Raw genomic sequence first — 20,472 nt, forward strand, 5'->3', positions numbered from 1 at the left:
AGAACTCTGGAACCGAATCTAATTACTGTATTAGCAAGAAAATACTATCCCTTACCAGGTTCAAATCAACGCTGATCATCAAGAACAAAGTAATGTCTTGTGTGATTGGCATGGAACGGTGATACAGACCTTGCTTCCTGATTTTAATCTGTGTAGTGCCTCGCTGTTGCTGTCATCTATCGATATCGTGACAAAAATGTTGCTGATAACTTAATCCTCTAAAGGTTTCCAAACGATGTGCCTAAATTATTTTAGGTAATATTTTCGAGCATGTCATACACCCGCGCCCTTTGGCAACAGAGGCGAATTCATTTTGGGACGGTAGTCGGGGACTGTGGTAGATTTGAGTTTCTTTTTAAATGAATCCTAAGTATTGGCAGACAGTGCAGTGACAGCCCAGTGTGCAGAGCAAGGATAGTCAGTTGCCCAAGTCAACCTCCACAAATGCACCAGGATCTCTGCCTCCGGCTGGAGATCTGAAGAAATTGGAAACATTAATGTGATAGTTTTGTTTTCCCTGAAGCAGATGTTTTAAATAAGCTAAAATTAGACATGTTTGTCAATGAGATAGTGATATGTGGTTTCACAGTTCAAAGCCTTCAAAATCTAAGACACTGGTGTGAATTTACGGCATACTGGTTTGATAGATAGATAGATAGATAGATAGATAGATAGATAGATAGATAGATAGATAGATAGATAGATAGATAGATAGATAGATAGATAGATAGATAGATAGATAGATAGATAGATAGATAGATAGATAGATAGATAGATAGATAGATAGAGAGAGAGAGAGAGAGAGAGACAGAGATAGATAGATAGATAGACATACAGACAGACAGACAGACAGACAGACAGACAGACAGACAGACAGACAGACAGACAGACAGATAGATAGATAGATAGATAGATAGATAGATAGATAGATAGATAGATAGATAGATAGATAGATAGATAGATAGATAGATAGATAGATAGATAGATAGATAGATAGATAGATAGATAGATAGATAGATAGATAGATAGATAGATAGATAGATAGATAGATAGAGTGGATGGATGGGTGTAGGAGAGATGAAGGGAGGGAGGGAGGGATGGATGGAGGGATCGAGGGATAAAGAGATTAATATTTCAAAAGTTGGGGTTCTTTATTGTATTGAGACAAAGTCTTGCAAAAAGCACAATGTGCATCCGAGATAAATCTTGGCCATCATAATCCTGAACCTCAAAGGCCCGTTCTAGCGAAACTAGAGTCTTCTCTATATTAGTCTTTTCAATGCAAATGATGGTCACCCTGTGAACTACCAACCCGTGCCTCTTTCCAAGACACTCAATTTGCCTTTTTTTTTTTTTAAATAGACCACCGCACAATAGCACCGCTAAATATGCGAGTTGACCTGGTGTTTGATCGCTTCCACCTAATGTAACACCGGAGACGTTGCTCTGTGTAATGACACCCCTGTCAATTACAAGACTCATTCCTGGTATCAAGTCATTCCCTCGGAGGGTGCTACCAAAGATTAATTGGAGACACAATAAGCCGCCGACTGATCTAAGTGACAAGTTTAACGTCTGCCTTCGGTGCAAGGGAGCTGAGTTTGAATCAGACATTTACGTGATCCGCAAAGCCCCGGTTCCACGGGGTGAATGTGGCGACAGAGACGCGGCCCCGGAAGCTCTGTAATGACATGTGGGAGTGCTGACGTCGAGAGCAGCTTGTGAGGTTGCGCATTGATGCTCTGGCTCTCTCTGTCTCTCCCCAAACTGCAGTCGGTTAAACCTCAGCTTTACGAGCAGCGCGCCAGTCAGACAGGGCGAGCGGAGAGCACTGAATCCGAGAGAGAGAGAGAGGGACGGAGAGAGAGAGAGAGAGAGAGAGAGAAGGAGAAAGAGAGAGAGGGAGAGAGAGAAAAAGAGAGAAAGAGAGAGTGAAAGAGAGAGACTGCAACATGCTCGGGCGAGCGAACGCATAGCTATTGATGCCAATCCGGTGTAACCAATATGGAGCTTACAATGGAAAATATTGGGAATATCCACGGCGTGACCCAAGCCAGCGAGCTGATGAATAATTCCCACAACCGCTCGGCTTCTCACCGTAGCCTCTCTTCCCACGGGCGGCCTGCGATGGTGTCGAGTATGGCCTCCATCCTGGAGGGAGGCGAATACCGTCCGGATCACAGCCTGTCGGGTCCGCTGCACCCCGCCATGAGCATGTCGTGCGAGAGTCCGCCCGGGATGAGCCTGAGCAGCACCTACACCACGCTGACTCCCCTCCAGCACCTGCCACCCATCTCCACGGTGTCGGACAAATTCCACCACCCTCACCACCACCACCACCACCATCACCCGCACCCGCACCAGAGGCTGGCGGGCAACGTCAGCGGCAGCTTCACCCTCATGAGGGACGAGAGGGGCTTGCCGTCCATGGGTAACCTCTACAGCCCCTACCACAAAGACATGGCGGGCATGGGCCAGCCGCTGTCCCCTCTCTCCAACGGCCTGGGACCATTGCACAACTCACAACAGTCCCTGACCCCTTACGGCGGGCACATGGCCAACGAGAAGATGCTGTCTCCCAATGGCTTTGATTCTCACGCTGCTATGCTCTCCAGGGCCGACGAGCACCTCACCAGGGGTCTGGCCGCCCCAGGAGCCGGGATGATGGCACATCTCAACGGGATGCACCACCACGCTCACCACCACGGCCAGACCAACGGCTCCATGCTGTCGTCTGAACGCGACCGCCAGGCGTCCGTGTCCGGCTCTCAAGGCAACACCTCCAACCAAGTGGAGGAAATCAACACCAAAGAGGTGGCCCAACGGATCACAGCCGAGCTCAAACGGTACAGCATCCCGCAGGCCATTTTTGCACAGCGTATTCTGTGCCGTTCCCAGGGCACCTTGTCAGACCTGCTGAGAAATCCCAAACCCTGGAGTAAGCTCAAATCCGGGCGGGAAACCTTCAGGAGGATGTGGAAGTGGCTCCAGGAACCCGAGTTCCAAAGAATGTCAGCCCTGAGGCTTGCAGGTAGGACGAATAGTGTACGGGGCTTCGGCCCATTCCCTTTCCTTTATTTATTGCCGGTGTTAACAACATACATATTAATGCAAACTTCAAGCAACAAACACTGAAAACTTCGTGTTGAAACACTGAACACCTTCCCTTTGTTTAAAAAAAATGAAAACGGTTCGAAGTATCTCCCACAGTCGTTCTCCGGTAATCGATACCCTGCTATCATTTATCGCTTTGTGTTTCTTTGTCTGTTTGTGCATTAGAGACACCACGCACTGTCCCCTATTTCTCTCTCTCTCTCACTCTCTCTCTCTCTCTCTCTCTCTCTCTCACTCCCTCTGTCTCACACACACAAGATCCCGAGGTTTCCCCCATTATCCTCCCCCTCCACACCCCCCCCTCCCCCCCTCCTCCGTCCACACCCGTGCTTAGCATATATCTACAAACCCTGATAATTAATTGGTGCGAGGAATAGATATGACCGACAGCTAGAGAGACCACTGCTACCTGTTTACAACACCAGCGCCGCCAAACCAAATGTCTCCCATTCTTTCCCTGACATGATATGTTCGAGGGAACTCTAATTGCCTGCTAGATGGTTTATATCGATAAACACATTCCAGATTTGGGTCCGGAAGAGTGCATTATCCGTGCTGAAAGGAAGGGTCTATGTCCTGTTTTAAGCTTTTTTGTCTTGGTTCTTAGAAATAGTGATGGATTGCTGGCTTGGTGTTGCATAGAATATAATTGCTGATGGAGAATTGCTTTTAATATTGGAGTTGAATTATGCCACTGTAATTTGCACCGAGGACTATTTATTTTCTCTCCCCCTCCCCTCCCCTCCCCACCCCTCCCTCTACTCCCCCTTTGTAAATGAATGACATTCATCTTTTAATAGTTTTCTAAAATGAACTCTGAGCCACCTAGCGTGGTCTTCATGACAATGAATTCAGTGCATCCACCATCGCTTGAATGCTCCCGCACATTCCGCCGCCTCTTCTCTCTGCTTAAGTAGAAGCTCAGACATCTCCAGTAAAGTACAGTCCTCAGGTGTATAATCTAACAAGGGCCGCGTGTCCCACAATTTACCTGCCCGCTAATTAGGTGCGAAGCGAGGCATCTTTTAGTTACAGTCAATGCACTATTGGAAAGCAGTTAATGTAATGCAGATTGCATTGGTTTTACAAGAGTCTGATTAATAAAGATTTAAACTATCCTGAATTGGCTTTTTAAGTGTTTCTGTTGTTAAACTCAATCGAGCGTTTGTGTTTTATTTCGTTCCAAAATGTACTATGTAGAAGTTAAGACAAATTAGCGCAATTAAGGTAAACGTCGCTGGACGTTACAGTGTAAACACAAATGAACTGAAAACATTCAATCTGGCCGTTCTTTTCAGGAAGCACATTCCAGTCATATCTTAAAAATTCTAACATTCTCAATTATTCCCTTAGTGCTGGGCCCAGTGTATCCGGCGAGCGCTACACCGCATGCTGAAATCGCCAACTAAGTGACAATGTGTGCTATAATAATATTTAACAGATATTTTTTTTAAATAGGTGGTGTGCACTTCTGCGACTAGATACACACCGGTGGAAGACATGCACCGTGGCTTTCTTTCATGTTCTGTCAAGGATACATTCTTTGTATTCCCATTTTTTACAGCGGCAATCTGATCAAACGCGTGTGCGTTCGGGGGGGAACGTTTATTTCTGGGTCTCTCACGCTCGGATTGAAGCGAAAATGTTGATTTTTCCCATTTGGAATTCTTGGTTGTGTTAACGGATTTGCGCAACGTCCTCGTTGTGATATTGAGGTATAAATATGACAAGGAGAAAGAGCCAGGATTTTCTACCTTAGCGGGGAAGGCAGAGCCGTTCGTGTTTCAAAACCACAAAATCAATAGCTTCGAATTACAATTCGAAATTCATCACAGTCAAAGAAATCGATTTTTAGGGTTGTTCAAATATTTTGAAACGGCAGAACACGACCAGATAATGTTACATATGAGACTGCATGAACACACCAAAAAAAAAATCACAAATGAACGTGTTGGGGGGTATAGTTTCAAATACTATGGGTGTAACTGGATGCAAAGCAGCAACGATTGGGCGCCTTGAGTGTCCAATGGGCTTGAGTGCAAGGTTGCATTAGGTTTGAGAAGGAAAGGGTGAGATGCGTGCAAATTATTCTCTGGCACCATTGCAGAGTAATGCCCCCAGATAAATGCTTCATAGATCTCAGTATTTCGGCTCAGCTTGTATCTGTTCTATTGTAACGATGGTGTGTTTTTGTTTGTTTTTTTGTTGTTGTCAATTTTGGATATCTAAATGTCCCAAATCAATTACAAAGAGTGTTAACTACGTTAATGCCCCGTCAATTTTCTAACATTCAGGCCCCACAATAATATGTACACAATATTCTAGATGCTCGGATAGGCACCGTGCTAGTTTCATCGCAAGCTGTTAGAATTAGAAATCTCTCCGTATTATCGGTGAAAATATTTATTTTGAACACCACCTTTACATTTGCTTACATATTCGGCTCAAGCCATGGACATGGGCAAGGCCATTAACAATGGGTGACGCCACACACCAACGCCGGCAGATACAATTGGACCACTTGTGCATGAAGGAACTGCAGATGCTGGTTTTAAACCGAAGGTGGACACAAAATGTCGGAGTAACTCAGCGGCGACTCTGGCAGCATCTCTGGAGAGAAGGAATGGGCGACGTTTCGGGTCTGAAGAAGAGTCTCGACCCGAAACGTCACCCATTGCTTCTCTCCGGAGATGCTGCCTGTCCCGCTGAGTTACTCCAGCATTTTGTGTCTATCAACTGGACTACTTGACAGGCGTTAGAATTAGATGGAAGAGAGGGGGGGTTGTTGCAGACTTCAAATTGCCGCTGTGTTACTCCATTAATAAAGAGAAAACCCCCACACTTCAATTATACCTGGATATGAAGGATGCCGTGGGCGCAGCGCAGGCACTCCAAACTTTGGCCCCACCTCCACCTCCACCATCACCCAGATCTCCTCAAACCTCCTCACTAATCCCACAAGTAGCTCCAGGCTACTCCAACGCCGCCGTTTAATTGAAACCTCATCCTCATGTGAGATGCGCGAGTTGTAAACACCCAATCAATGAACACACTCGACGCTGAAATGGCGTTTGCATAAGGATCTAACCCACTCCATTCCTCGCGTTTATTCCCCCGTCTGTGGCCCGTAGATTAACAATCAATAATTTAAAGGTTTCAACCTGACTCCGGGCCGGATCTATACTTTGACGGACTTCATAAATAAGGAGCGAGCTGGCTAGGATTTATAAACGAAAATTAACTTCCTTGCATTTGGCCGTGCACAATCCCCATTAGTTGGAGCTTTCCCAGAAGGATTTTTTTTTTGGCGACAATATTTAATCTAATTGTAAATTGGGATCAACAGAGAATGAATATTTTCACCCAGTGCAAGCAATGAGGATTTTCCTCAAATGTTTGCTCATTGCCGACACATATGTGAACATGCATGTTCTATCTCATAGTACTTATTCTCAGTGGCCTCTCCCTACGCTGAATCGTACTAAGCTTTCATGAATGGAGATTTTTTGAAAGCAAAATATCGCCACCACTTGCAAATCTGCAAATCCTCCCGAGTAAAGAAAGGCGCGTCTAGATTTAGCAGAAAGCGTGTTGTAACTGTACATTTCAAATACATTACTTATGTGGGAGCCCAAGTCATATAGGCGGATGTATTTAGGACACTAAGGACAAGGTCTCTAATAATTTACCAAGGTTGGTTATTGACAACAAGCTTTCCGGATTAGGAGAATGGAATTGCGTTAAATGTAACATTTTATTTCCCGGAGTGTGTTGGGACTCAGGACAGGGCGAGGATCGGGTGTGGTGGTGGGATGTTTGGGAGAGGCTGGGGGTGGGGATGTGGGGGAGAGAGGGCGAGAGAGAGGGAGAGAGGAGGTGGGGGGAGAACTGGGTCTGTGCAGTTTGAATCCGTATCGACCCCACATCAACCTCTGCTGTGCTCCGGGGAATAACCTCTGTTGTGCTCGCCAATGCCTGCAATCCCCGCATCGCTCCGACTGAGGACATTCTGCGCCGCACGATTCCATTGTTCCAGTTTACAAAACCGTACCGGGCGCTGCTGCGTTGCACGGTGCGGGAAGACCATGCGCATGCTGTCGTTGGAGAGATGTCTGGCGGGCAGCTTGGGTTAAACTGAGAAAAAGAGCGGTAGTTGGTGGAAAAAAACCCGGCTCCTTAAACCTCCATATGTAGAATATCGGCAGCAGGCTACTGCAAAGGGCCCAACCATATCGATTGGGTAACGATTGTCGCAACAAACCTCGAGAAGCGGCCCACTCGTCACGGTGCAGGCGCATGCACCATGCACAAACACACACATGCATACTCACACACACGCATACATACACACACACTCAGATATATGCACACACGCACACAAGCACACACATGCACACACACACACAAATACACACACACACATTCAGATAGACACACAGAACGCACACACAAAGATACACACGCACGCACACACACACACAGATAAACACACACCTTACATACACATAGATAGACACACACGCATACACACACATGCAGGTAGACAAATACATATTTACACGCGCCCACACGCATACAGCCAAGCATACACACACACATAGACAGACACACATGCACACACACATATGCAGACAGACAGACACATGCGTGCACATGATACAGATAGACACGCGCACACAATATAGATAGCCAGACGTACACATGTGTGCACACATAATAGAGATGGACCCGTACATGCACACAGATACGCGCACACACATACACGTAATACAGATAGACACACATACACATGCACGCACAGGCACGCATATACACACAAAGCACACACACTCGTCCAGATACGCACACACACACACACACACACACACGCACGCACTGATAGGCACACAGACACATACACAGGCACACATGCAGAGAAACACACCGGCTGTTTCTTGCGCCCTTAGGCCGTTGCAGCACACAGATAGGCACACACAGATGTACACACACAGTCATACGTACACAAAGGATAAACACACACACACACACGTCGACACACATATACATCGACATATACATCGACACAGAGATGCCGCCGCTCACACTCACATACGTACAGAGAGAGAGAGAGAGAGAGAGACACACACGTACACACACACACCCACGTACACACACATAATCACACATACACACACATAATCACACACACACACACACACACACACACACACACACACACACACACACACACACACACACACACACACACACACACACACAAAAGGAATCACTCGCATCTTCGATCACTCGCCAGCGATTGATGAACTTTCACCGGTAGTTAAACAGAGAATAGATCAATAACTATTTTTGTCATTCTATCTGCCATTTCTTGCGGTATCTGACTGAGACGAGGGTTTTATGGAGAGAGGGGACAATTCCAGGAAATGGTGGAGCCGGAGGGCGGCGGGCTGAGCAATGGGTCCGGGAATGTAACGAAACGAACACTTTAAATACCAATCTTAAACGTCTGACCGCTTGCACTTTATAGATAAATGTGCATTATATGTACATATATATCTATATCCACATATATACTCACACACACACACACACACACACACATTTATGTATATGTTCTCGTCATATGTCACACACATATATACACACACATATATACACACACATACACATACACACACACACACACACACACACACACACACACACACACACACACACATTTATATGTGTGTGTGTGTGTGTGTGTGTGTGTGTGTGTGTGTGTGTATGTGTATGTGTGTGTATATATGTGTGTGTATATATGTGTGTTTGTGTGTATGTGTGTGAATATATGTGCTACATATACAATCTACATAGGCAAATATATTTCACCCGGTGTTTGAGACGCGTTGCAACTTGTTTAGAACCAACTAAAAGAAAAAATTTAACATTTAAAACGTTGCCTGGATTTGGAGTTTGTTATTTGTGATTTTTTTGGCTATCTTTGCGGCAAAATAATGTAAATATGTACAGGAATCATACACGAACATTGGCGTGCGCGGTGGTCAATGGCTATTTCACACCCCCTTTGCAGTGCGGTGTGAGTATCTGCAGTCGCAATCCGGGGATGGGTGTGGGACCATTTAATTGGAGTTTTGAATGGTGCTGAGATCCTCAGTTGATGGGACTCTTATCAAACAGCTACCGAGGAAACGCTGGAATTTCGAGCCAAGGTCGCGGCTGCGAGATATTTATTATCTCGTTTTAAATTGTTGAAATTCGAAGAATCGAAGAGCAGGTCCGAAACGAAAGTTAAATAGTAACAACTTGGAACAGATAAAATCATCATTTCAAATGAAGTTATTTACAATAGGATGGCGTGGGGTGCTGGAGAGAGGTGAGGAGTTCTTTCTCTCTCTCTCTCTCTCTCTATATATATATATATATATATATATATATATATATCTTTCTCTCTCTCTCTATCTCTCTCTCTTGCTCGCTCTCTCTGTCTCCCCCTCTCCCTCCCTCTCTCTCACATTCTCTATCGCTTTCTCGCTTTCACACACACATCCTCACACACACACATACACATACACAGATAGACTGATTCTAGCCGAAAATCCCGTGTCAAAGCTGAATATGACGAGGATGTCAAAACTACCACAACCCAATAAGACAAAGACCTTTGTTATGCGGTTTCCAACATATTGGAAACCCCCAAAATACAGCAAGCAAGTAATTCACTCTACCTGGGTGTGTGGGGCGGGGGGGGGGGGGGGGGTGGGTGGGGGGGACTGCAAATGCATGCAATTCATTCTTCGTAAAATTGGGTGGATGTGAACATTATCACGCGATTTGATTAACTGGGGTTAGATTATATAGCTATTGTTGGTAAAAGTAAAATAATTTATAATTTACAGGACCAGAGGTGTAGCTTAAAAAGCTGAAAACGTCATCGCCGCATCAAGACACCAGAGCATGTATTTGGGTTGTGCAGTCGACAATATTTAACGCAGAATGCTTTGGCCATTGATTGTTGGGAAATTGACGTAAAATCTGTCCAGATACTTGGATTTTTGCATTTAAGTATATATTCTCGAATCGAGTACGAGGAAATCAAGCATTCACGTCGGTTTGCAACGGCAGCCGAGTTTAACTCTTGATATTCAAGAGTATTATAATATTTACCAAGAGAGTATGATACTCGGTAAGGTCGCGTATTATATGAGATAAAGACATTGCCGTGTATCAAAGATAAGTGTATCGTAGACCAAGAGTAATAAGAGCAATTACAGGCAGTTATATATTTTTGATGTTGCTTAATATGTGAGATTGCAACGAATATCAACGTTGAATAGGAACGACATTACATTTAATTGGGGTTTTTTACGGTGAAAGAAATCTAGTAAATTCCAGGCGGTGAGTTTAAGTTAAACTGCCATAAATAATTAAACATTGGCGTCCACATCGTTTTGTTAACCCTAACGGAGGTGGGGAAAAGCCCCCGTGTAAATGTGTTAAGAATACGATTGAGGTGTCCTCTGTTAGCATTGCACATATCGCTTTGTTACATCCGTAAGGTTAAAAGTCTCTTTGAACGCGTTCAACGCGCGATGTAGATAGATGCAAGGATGGAAGGCGCGATGCCAATGGCAAGGTGTATGGGCGGGCCGGACCCATATTACCTGGGTGATTTCCTCAGTATTTAGTGGGGACGATGGTCTTCGAGATCAGAGACGTTGACTCTGTCACTCTGGTGGCGATTACTATCGTTAAAGACGCATTTTCGCCGCATTAGCATTTGTATTTAAGACTGAATTACTTCGAATGATGACTCCACTATTTGAGTCTGGCTTTCTATTGGAAATTAAAATGCATTAAGGAAGTAGGAGATCCTCCCGTTGCCTTTCAAGGGATTTTGGGCCAAATGCGGGTAAATGGGACTATCTTGGATGGGACATCTTGGTCGGCATGGGCGAGTTGGGCCGAAGGGCCTGTTTCCATGCTGTGTGACTCTAAATCGTTTCCCGTTTCCGCTAAGGGGGTGAAAAGACATGGAGATTATTTCTGTTTCCGTGGTACCGGGCGTTTCAGTTTGCACATATTCCCCTAAAACGGGATCAGCGTAGATATCCCGGGAGAGACCGTTGTTCCTTCGGCCTCTCCACTCAAGGTCATCTCTCTGACGGCCGAAAATGTGATTCTCTGCACTCCCGCCCACTTTGCAAATTCCCTGTTTCTACGGACTATTCATGCCCCGCTTCGCTTTCAGGGCGCGTTTACGGCCGAGTCCGACCGTGCAAACTGAAAAATCTGGGTAACAACACGCCATCAAAAAGAGTTAGGAGAGAAAATGTCCACGTGGTTGTTTACCCTGAGCATGCAGCGGGATACCAGTTAGAGGCACAGAGTCACACAGTACTGAAACTGACTGCACCCGACTCTGAACCTGTCGCGTTAATGCAGACCAGTGGCAGCAGTAACTGGCGACTAAAGACTCCATGAAGCGCCCCCATTATGCCGAAGAAATCAAGATCAAGGAATCCACAGATAGACACAAAATGCTGGAGTAACTCAGCGGGCCAGGCAGCATCTCTGGAGAGAAGGAATGGGTGACGTTTCGGGTCGAGACAAGGAATCCACAATTGAGTATACGGCACAATGCTGGAGTACCTCAGCTGGTCAGGCAGCCTATCTGGAGAATATGGAGAGGCGAACATACACCATTTCTGAAGAAGGGTCTCGACACGAAACGTCACCTATTTATTTTCTCCAGAGATGCTGCCTGACCCGCTGAGTTAGTCCAGCCTTTGTGTCTGTCTTCGGTGTAAATCAGCATCTGCAGTTCCTTCCAACACATGGAGAGACGAATGTTTTAGATCGGGACCCTTCTTCAGCAGAGAGGACAAAACATAGCCTTTTCTCCTCCCTACTACAACCAGTCCGTAGGAATTCGAATCAGGAATGTGTATGTATCCGGGAACTGTCTAAACTCCACCCGGCCAATCCCGTAGAACAGCATTTAGATATTTGAGATGCCGAGTAAATCTCCCCTTAACTAATACATCATTACCCCTGTACATATCTCGATTTTGCGACATCTAATCTGTACCTGTACCTAACATGTTTTGATTCCTTGTAGTAACAACACGTAAAAACATAGGGACGTTCACACTAGTTCTATGTTATCCCACTTTCTCATCCACTTCCTACTCACTAGGGGCAATTTGCAGAGGCCAATAAACCTACAAACACAGGAACAGGCCCTTCGGCCCATTGTGATTGTGCGGAACACGGTACCAAGTAAGCCTCCTCGGCCTGAACGTGATCCATACCCTCCACTCCCTGCTGGGATATGGACCAGGCACAGGCAGACGATATTACTGCCCATCCAAAGGCTTCTCATATCCTACATTCGTATCTGCCTCCACCACTGGTTGTTCGTTCTAGGTGCCCACCGCTCTCTGGTGTGTTAAAAAAAAAAAGGGTCCCCTGCACATCTCCTTTTAACATTGCTCTTCTGTACCTGAAACCTACGCCCTCTAGTCTATGACATTTCCATCCTGGGGGAAAAGAAAATCGTCACAGTGCCCTCTCTTTAACATGACTCTGTAAACACAAAGACATTCTGTTAAATACATGGCTGTCGGCTGTTGTGATGTACATGCCGAGCCTTCTAAACAAAATAATACAACTAAAATTATATTCATGAAGCAAAAATTATGCAGTGCCCTGTTTCCTTTGGGCATGCAATGTAAACTCGCTAATCCAACCCTTGCAGCGCAGACGGTTCCTTTAACTATCTGCTCACACCCTCTCCATATGAGGGAGAGTTTAACTGAAACATCAACATTTATCATATCCCCTTTATTAAGGACAGCCGATCAGCCTTGATCTAAACACACCAGAAATCAATTAGTGTTTGAGCAAACGTCACATGTGAATGAAACGTCTCCACCACCCGGCGCGGTCTGGGCGTTCTTTGTATTCTATCTCCAACTCATTGGCGTCGGTTTCAAGTGGTCAAGATAGACAACGAATGCTGGAGTAACTCAGCGGGACAGGCAACATATCTGGATAGAAGGAATAGGTGACGTTTCGGGTCGAGGCCCTTCTTCAGGCTGAGAGTCAGGGGAGAGGAAGAGGCCGAGATATGGAAGGTTGTGTAATACAGGGATATATGAGATGTGAAAACGAGACATCAAAGGGGACGCCGTTCAAGAAAAAGAAGGAACTGCAGATGCTGGTTTAAACCGAAGATAGATACACGATGCGGGGTAGACAACATCTTTGGAGAGAAGGGTTGGGTGACGTTTCGGGTCAAGATCTTTCTTCAGACTTCCTGCCCTAGGCCTCCTCCATTGTCAGAGTGAGGCCAAACGCAAATTGGAGGAACAGCGTCTCACATTTCGCTCAAATGCAGTGTTTTATGTGTTGGAAAGAACCGCAGATGTAGGTTTACACCGAAGATAGACACGGAAAGCTGGACTAACTCAGCGGGTCAGGCAGCATCTCTGGAGAAAAGGGAATAGGTGACTTTTCGGGTCGAGACCCTTCTTCAGACTGAAGAGTGTTTTATAGTTATATATCCCGAAACCGAACAAGGAAATTCCTACTCGTAGCAGTACGCCAGCTATGCAAACATAGTACACTGTAAACACCACAATAATCCCTTATGTGGAGCCCACGGGTGGGACTCGCGTTTGGAATCCAGTCCTCAGATGCAGTCATGAATTAAAGGCAGATATTTTTTCACGTTCCACACATAAAGGCACATGTTGCCTCCAATTTAGCCACAAAACGGGTGCGCCGTGTGGAATCCATTGCCACAGATGGCGGTGGAGGCCAAGTCGTTGGGTATATTTCAAGCGGTGATTGATAGGTTCTTGATGAGTAAGGGCGTCAAAGGTTACTGGGAGAAGGCAGGAGAATGGCGTTGAGAGTGAAAAATATATCAGCCACGATTCGATGGGCCGAATGGTCTAATTTATGCTCCTATGTCCTATGGACCACGCATTTGCAACTAAACGTTACAAACACAAGGAAGAAACGACTCAGTTCCGATTTGTGCGGTACAACCATGACTTTAATATTACAGTAAAGATTTAATAGTTTACCAGTCTGTGTTACTAAGGATTAACACTAAACATCAATTATTTTAGTTTTAGAGATACAGCGTGGAAACAGGCCCGCGCCCACCAACGCTCACCCATACAATAGTTCTATCCTACACACTGGGGACAAATGTATAGAAGCCTTTTAACCTGTACGTCTTTGAAATGTGGGAGGAAACCGGTGCACCCGGACACAACCCACGCGGACACAGGGAGAACTTACAAACTCCGTACAGACGGCATACTTAGTCAATCAGGATCGAACCCGGGCTCCCTGGCGCTGTAAGGCAGCAACTCTACCGCTGCGCGGAATCAGAATCTGTATCAGAAAGGGGAACCTTGTATCCTAAATCGATTTGTAATTACAATCCAAAACCTCGAGGCATTGTCCATGTGTCCTATTTTTTTTCTGATACGTGGATTTGTCAGTGGCCAAACATTCAAAACTGTCCCCCGTGTAAATCCCACAACTGGGTTTCATTAAATCATTCAGCGTAACCGGACCACGGCCAATCGCGGCGACGTGAAGCGGGATAAATGAACGAGTTGTCCTGTTCGCAGCCACGTATGGACGGAATAAGAGGCACTTGCGCGCCGGGTAAACCTGTAAGAAGGAACAGCAGATGCTGGTTTAAACCGAAGATAGACATAAAAAGCTGGAGTAACTCAGCGGGACAGGCAGCATCTCTGGAGAGAAGGAATGGGTGACCAGTCTTAAGAAGGATCTCGACCCGAAGCGTCACCCATTCCTTCTCTCCAGAGATGCCGCCTGTCCCGCGGAGTTACTCCAGCTTTTTGTGTCTATCTTCGGGGTAAACCTGTAGGTTGGGTTTCAGCAGATGCGAGAGAGAAAGTGGCCATTGTCATATTCGCTCCTGATATTCCAATAAATCTTACTTGCCATCAGGTGTTTGTAATTCTGTTCCGAAGGATGAGTGATTTTTCAGAATTAACATGCAATATCACAACCTCTATTTCACAAAGATTATATTTCAAGTTGGAGAGATGGACCTGCTAAGTATAATATGCGAGCAAACCCCGATTTCTAGGGTAAATTCGACGGCGAAGCGCTCTCTCTAACTATGTACAAAGTCTAATGGAGCAATATTTGCTAAAGGGTAGCAGAATCTCAATTCAGTGGATGCACTTTTCATAGCAGGAAGGGTTTTAGGACAGTTATTTTTCGACATTTATGAATTCTAAAACTGGTTTGAATCCCGATTCCATCTAGTAATGTAAATTCCAAACGCCTAATTTTCCCCAGTAATGTTCGCTGGTTTGCATCGCTACCTAATCGTTATGTTTTATCATTTCACTACGTTGTAAAGTCAATTATCTCCCGGTTTTAAAGCGTTGCTGTTAGCGCTGGTACAATATTTGAAATTATCGTAGACCCGTGTGTCTGATTAACCGATCAAACAATAGGATAGCTAGCGTACACAATGCGAGTTCTTTGCACAGTTAAATCAAGTGTTCGCTTGTAGTAAACTATAATCGGTAAGGACAAAAAAAAAGAAGCCATTTTAGTAACCGCATCGAATGGAATGAATAGAACTCTAAAATGAAAGGTAAATACTTCAGTAAATAGGTCAGTCTGAAGAAGGGTTTCGGCCCGAAACGTTGCCTAATTCCTTCGCTACATAGATGCTGCTGCACCCGCTGAGTTTCTCCAGCATTTTTGTGTACCTAAGGTAAATACTTTGTTCGTTCATCTCAAATTGCAGAATGCCGCCGAAATGTCATTCAACACCAGAGACCCGGGTTTGGTCATATCACAGTTATTTGGCAAATGAATTATGTTAGAACAGGTTCAATTATTTCAAAATGCTTCAAAAGATGACTACAAACAATGCAAATATGCATGAATACAACTGCTTTAGTTAATCGGTTTCTTTTCCAAACCCAGTGAAATGTGTGTGTTTTTAAAATTATTTTAAATTAATTGAAGTACATATTTTACAGTGTTGTGATTACTTACATTGTGAAAATAATTCTTGATGTGAACAACATTTTAAACTTGACACGGGATTGTGTTACTTTGTACCATGGTTACTCTGGATGGACGCCACTCTGTACTTTAATTGTTCTGATTCTATTAGAGCACATATTTTCCAGACTTGAAATTTACTTATTTCGGTGTGATTAGTTCTTGATTTGTATCAAATTATAAACTACACAGAATCTACGCAATTGGATACTCCCTCGGCTAAGACGCAGAATTTAATTGCTTTCATTTAATTCAAATTCACATTTTTTCCCATTTCGAAATTACTTAAATTTGTGACATTAGTTCCTGATCTGACTCAAATTATAAGATTCACGTAGAATTGTGTCACTTGGCAATGTCAAAGATCCATATGCGGTGTTGATTTTCTGGTTGTACGTTTAAGATGAGGGATGGATGTTGCCGGGACGGGCTTTAATTTCTGTTCTCTCCGACTGCCCATTACACCGTGGATCTCCATCCACAGCCCCAGCCAACACCACCCACCTCAGTGACACAATAGCTCCCTCTACCGCACGCGTCTGATATGTGTGCATCGCCCGGGTCATCGTTTGTCTTGGGACCGGTCTACATGCGGATAAAACTCATTTAGTCGTAGAAAGACATAGATGACTTTTATCGCTGTGTCTTGGACCAGCCAAATAAAGTTTCTAAGAAGCAAATGCTCTCGATAAATGACGATGTATATTGACAAATATTTTATTTTTGTCCACTTTTGTTTTCTGGCTTCCAGTTTCACCCCCCCCCCCCTCTCCACTGCAATCAGTCTGAAGAAGGGAAGGTACACAAAAATGCTGGAGAAACTCAGCGGGTGCAGCAGCATCTATGGAGCGAAGGAGATAGGCAACGTTTCGCGCCGAAACCCTGATTTTTTCCGGTGTATGGAATGACTCTAAAATTGCTAATAGCTTCAATTAGCTGTACTATGGGAAACATCCTTGCCTCTCACTTTCACCTGCTAGTTCAGAAAAAATGAAGAGTTTGGTGAAAGAATATAATGAGCAGAGTCACTGCCGTAGTTATTTGCTGATCTCAGTAGAAGAGGAGGCATTTTTTTTCTTTTCAGACAAAAATGACCAAGAGTTCAAGTTGATCATATTGATTCTTTTATAAAAGTTAGATTGGACTTATTAAAACTTAGAGCTGCTGGCATGCATGGATCTATATAACATGGTATGGAACTCCAAGGAAGGCGGTGGTAGTTTGATCGATTGAAAGATACAGCAGGGAAACAGGCCCTTTGGCCCACCGAGTCCACTCTGACCATTGATCACCTGTTCACACTAGTTCTTTGTTACTCCGATTTTGGATCCGCTCCCTACACACTAGGGGCAATTTGTAGAAGCCAATTAACTGACAAACCCGCAGGTCGCTGGATGTGGGAGGAAACCGGAGCACCCAGATGAAGTCCATGCGGTCACGGGGACAACGTGTAAACTCCACACAGACAGCACCCGAGTTCAGGATTGAATGGGTCTCTGGCACTGCAGGCCAACAACTGTAGAAACTGTGCCACCACGTGAGAAAGATAGTTTATCCTGACCATTCTGTATCATCATGGCTCCCAATAAAAATACACATTGGCGGCACAGTGGTGGAGCTGGTAGAGCAGCTGCCTCACAGCCCTAGAGACCTGGGTTCGATCCCAACCTCTGGTGCTGTCTGTGGGAGTTTGCACATTTTCCCTGTGATTGCATGGGTTTCCTCCGGGTGCTCGGTTTCCTCCCACATTCAAAAGACGTGTGGGTTTGTAGATTAATTGACATCAGTAAATTCTCCCCAGTGTGTGGGGAGAAATTACTCCTGCACCTATTTTCTATGTTTCTATGTTTCTATGTTTGCAACTAACAGATTAAATTTGATTACATTTTAAGTTTGAGTTTGAGTTTAATTTATTGTCACGTGTATCGAGAAAAGCTTTTGTTGCGCGCTAACCAGTCAGCGGAAAGACAATGCATGATTACAGTCGGACCATTCACAGTGAACAGATACATGATAAGGTAATAATGTGATAACTCTAGACGCTGCACCACTGTGCCGGCCGATAAAAAAGAGCAATTTTATCAACCGATTACTATTTTTGAATAGAAGATCAGTAGAGGAGACGCAGGAATGGGAAGTATTGGAGAGGATTGTTCAGAGAAATAATGGCATTGGTGGCATAATAAAAGAATCATTAGCAAACCATTATTGAACCCTGGCAACTATCACTTTTTATTTCTGGAGACAAACGCAATGGCCAAATTGCACAGAGCAAGGTCTCATAAATAACAAATAGGATTATGACCAGTTAATTTGTATTGGTGGAATTGTTTTGGGGCTGAATGTTAGCTCTTAGCTCTTCTTCAAGTAGTGCCTTGGGATGCCTTTGACATCGACCCAAGATGGGGCCTTTCTTTTAGCATCTCAGTCTAAAAGGCAGCATTGATGTGCTGACCAGGACTGTTTGCTCAGGTCTAGGAGATGGTTTCAGTTTCATAGCTTACTGATCAAGAGGCAAAACTGCCAGTATTGAATCAAGCTGGCAGTAAACTAAACTAATCTAAATTGGAGTGGAACAAAGGAAATGGCCAGGAATCAACTGATCGTGTGCGGGAAGGAACTGCAGATGCTGGTGTAAACCGAAGATAGACACAAAAATCTGTAGTAACTCAGCGGGAATGGCAGCATCTTTGGAGAGAAGGAATTGGTGATGTTTCTTGATGTCTCCTTCTCCCCTGAATCAGTCTGAAGGATCCGAAACGTCACCCATTCCTTCCAGCCAGAGATGCTGCCTGTCCTGCTGAGTTACTCCAGCTTTTTGTGTCTATCGAATAATTATCATGGTTCATCGGTACAGCTATATTTTAGAGGAGCTGCTTTAAGGAGATGTTGTCTTGCAAAACAACTGAGGAGTATCTGCTTTTCTCTTCTGAACCAGAAAAAGAACATCACAATGAATGCATTTAGTATTTCTCATCTACTACCTTGAAATTGTAAAGCAGATGGAATAGTACAACATAGGAACAGGCCGATGGATTCAATAAATTAATAATCCCAACATCAGTACAAAAAAGCCCAAAGACTTCCTACCAAGACAATCCATAGTTCATAGTTTAGTTAGTGCAGTGTTCAAGAGCCTGATGGTTGTTGGGAAGAAACTTTAGTTTTAGTTTTAGAGATACAGCGTGGAAAAAAGCCCACCGGCCCACCGAATCCACATCGACCAGTCATCACCCCATACACTAGCACTGTCCTACACACCAGGTCATGTTTTTAATCGTTACTGAAGCCAATTAATCTACAATTGAAGATGAGGGAGGAAACTGGAGCACGCGAGGAAACCCCACATTGTACTCGCTAGAATTTAGAAGATTGAGGGGAGTATCTTATAGAAACTTACAAAATTCTTAAGGGGTTGGACAGGCTAGATGCAGGAAGATTGTTCCCGATGTTGGGGAAGTCCAGAACAAGGGGTCACAGTTTAAGGATAAGGGGAAAATCTTTTAGGACCGAGATGAGAAAAACATTTTTCACACAGAGAGTGTTGAATCTCTGGAATTCTCTGCCACAGAAGGTAGTTGAGGCCAGTTCATTGGCTATATTTAAGAGGGAGTTAGATGTGGCCCTTGTGGCTAAAGGTATCAGGAGGTATGGAGAGAAGGCAGGTACAGGATACTGAGTTGGATGATCAGCCATGATCATATTGAATGGTGGTGCAGGCTCAAAGGGCCTGAATGGCCTACTCCTGCACCTATTTTCTATGTTTCTATGTTGTCACTGGGAGAACGTACAAGCTCTGTACAGACAGCACCCACAGTCAGGATCAAACCCGGGTCTCTGGTGTTGAAAGGCAGCAACTCTACCGCTGCGCCACTGTGCTACCCTGACCCAACTGTTCTTGTACCTGGTGGTCATGATGCATATTGATCTTCAGTGGCCCGGGAGATCTTCAGTGCAACACCTCAAACAGAACAGAGGCAGGAAGATCAAACAGACTCATCCTATGATCTTGGAGATTCTTTTTGGAGCCTTTGGGAAGGCTGAAGGAATCATTTTTTTAGTCATTACACCTCATAAAATAAGAATGAGAATGGGAAGCTTGGAAGGACACAAGCTGACATTGTGAATTTGAGTAAATAATTCCTCCCTCGGTAGTTTGGAAGAATTCTCTTTCATCACGGCCTGCTTAGGACTGAAATTCTTTCAAAACCAGCCAACAACTGATTTAACCTGAGGGTGTTTGGAAGTAGTACTCTTACAAACACAGTGAACGGTTTT

The 20,472-nt window shown here is 44.6% G+C and overlaps 1 protein-coding gene across 3 annotated transcripts in view; it reads left to right on the plus strand.

Moving 5' to 3' along the window:
• The first annotated feature begins 1,752 nt into the window (after positions 1–1,752).
• Positions 1,753–20,472, plus strand: part of LOC116989472 (hepatocyte nuclear factor 6-like) — a 97,372-nt gene continuing 78,652 nt past the window's right edge. For all 3 annotated transcript variants that reach the window (XM_033046885.1, XM_033046886.1, XM_033046887.1), the window contains exon 1: positions 1,753–3,031. In XM_033046885.1, the coding sequence (XP_032902776.1) occupies positions 2,005–3,031 (1,027 nt within the window). In that variant the 5' untranslated portion in view covers positions 1,753–2,004. The remainder of the gene's footprint in view (positions 3,032–20,472) is intronic.

This window comes from Amblyraja radiata, chromosome 29 (assembly GCF_010909765.2).
Source record: "Amblyraja radiata isolate CabotCenter1 chromosome 29, sAmbRad1.1.pri, whole genome shotgun sequence".
Taxonomy (NCBI): Eukaryota; Metazoa; Chordata; class Chondrichthyes; order Rajiformes; family Rajidae; genus Amblyraja; species Amblyraja radiata.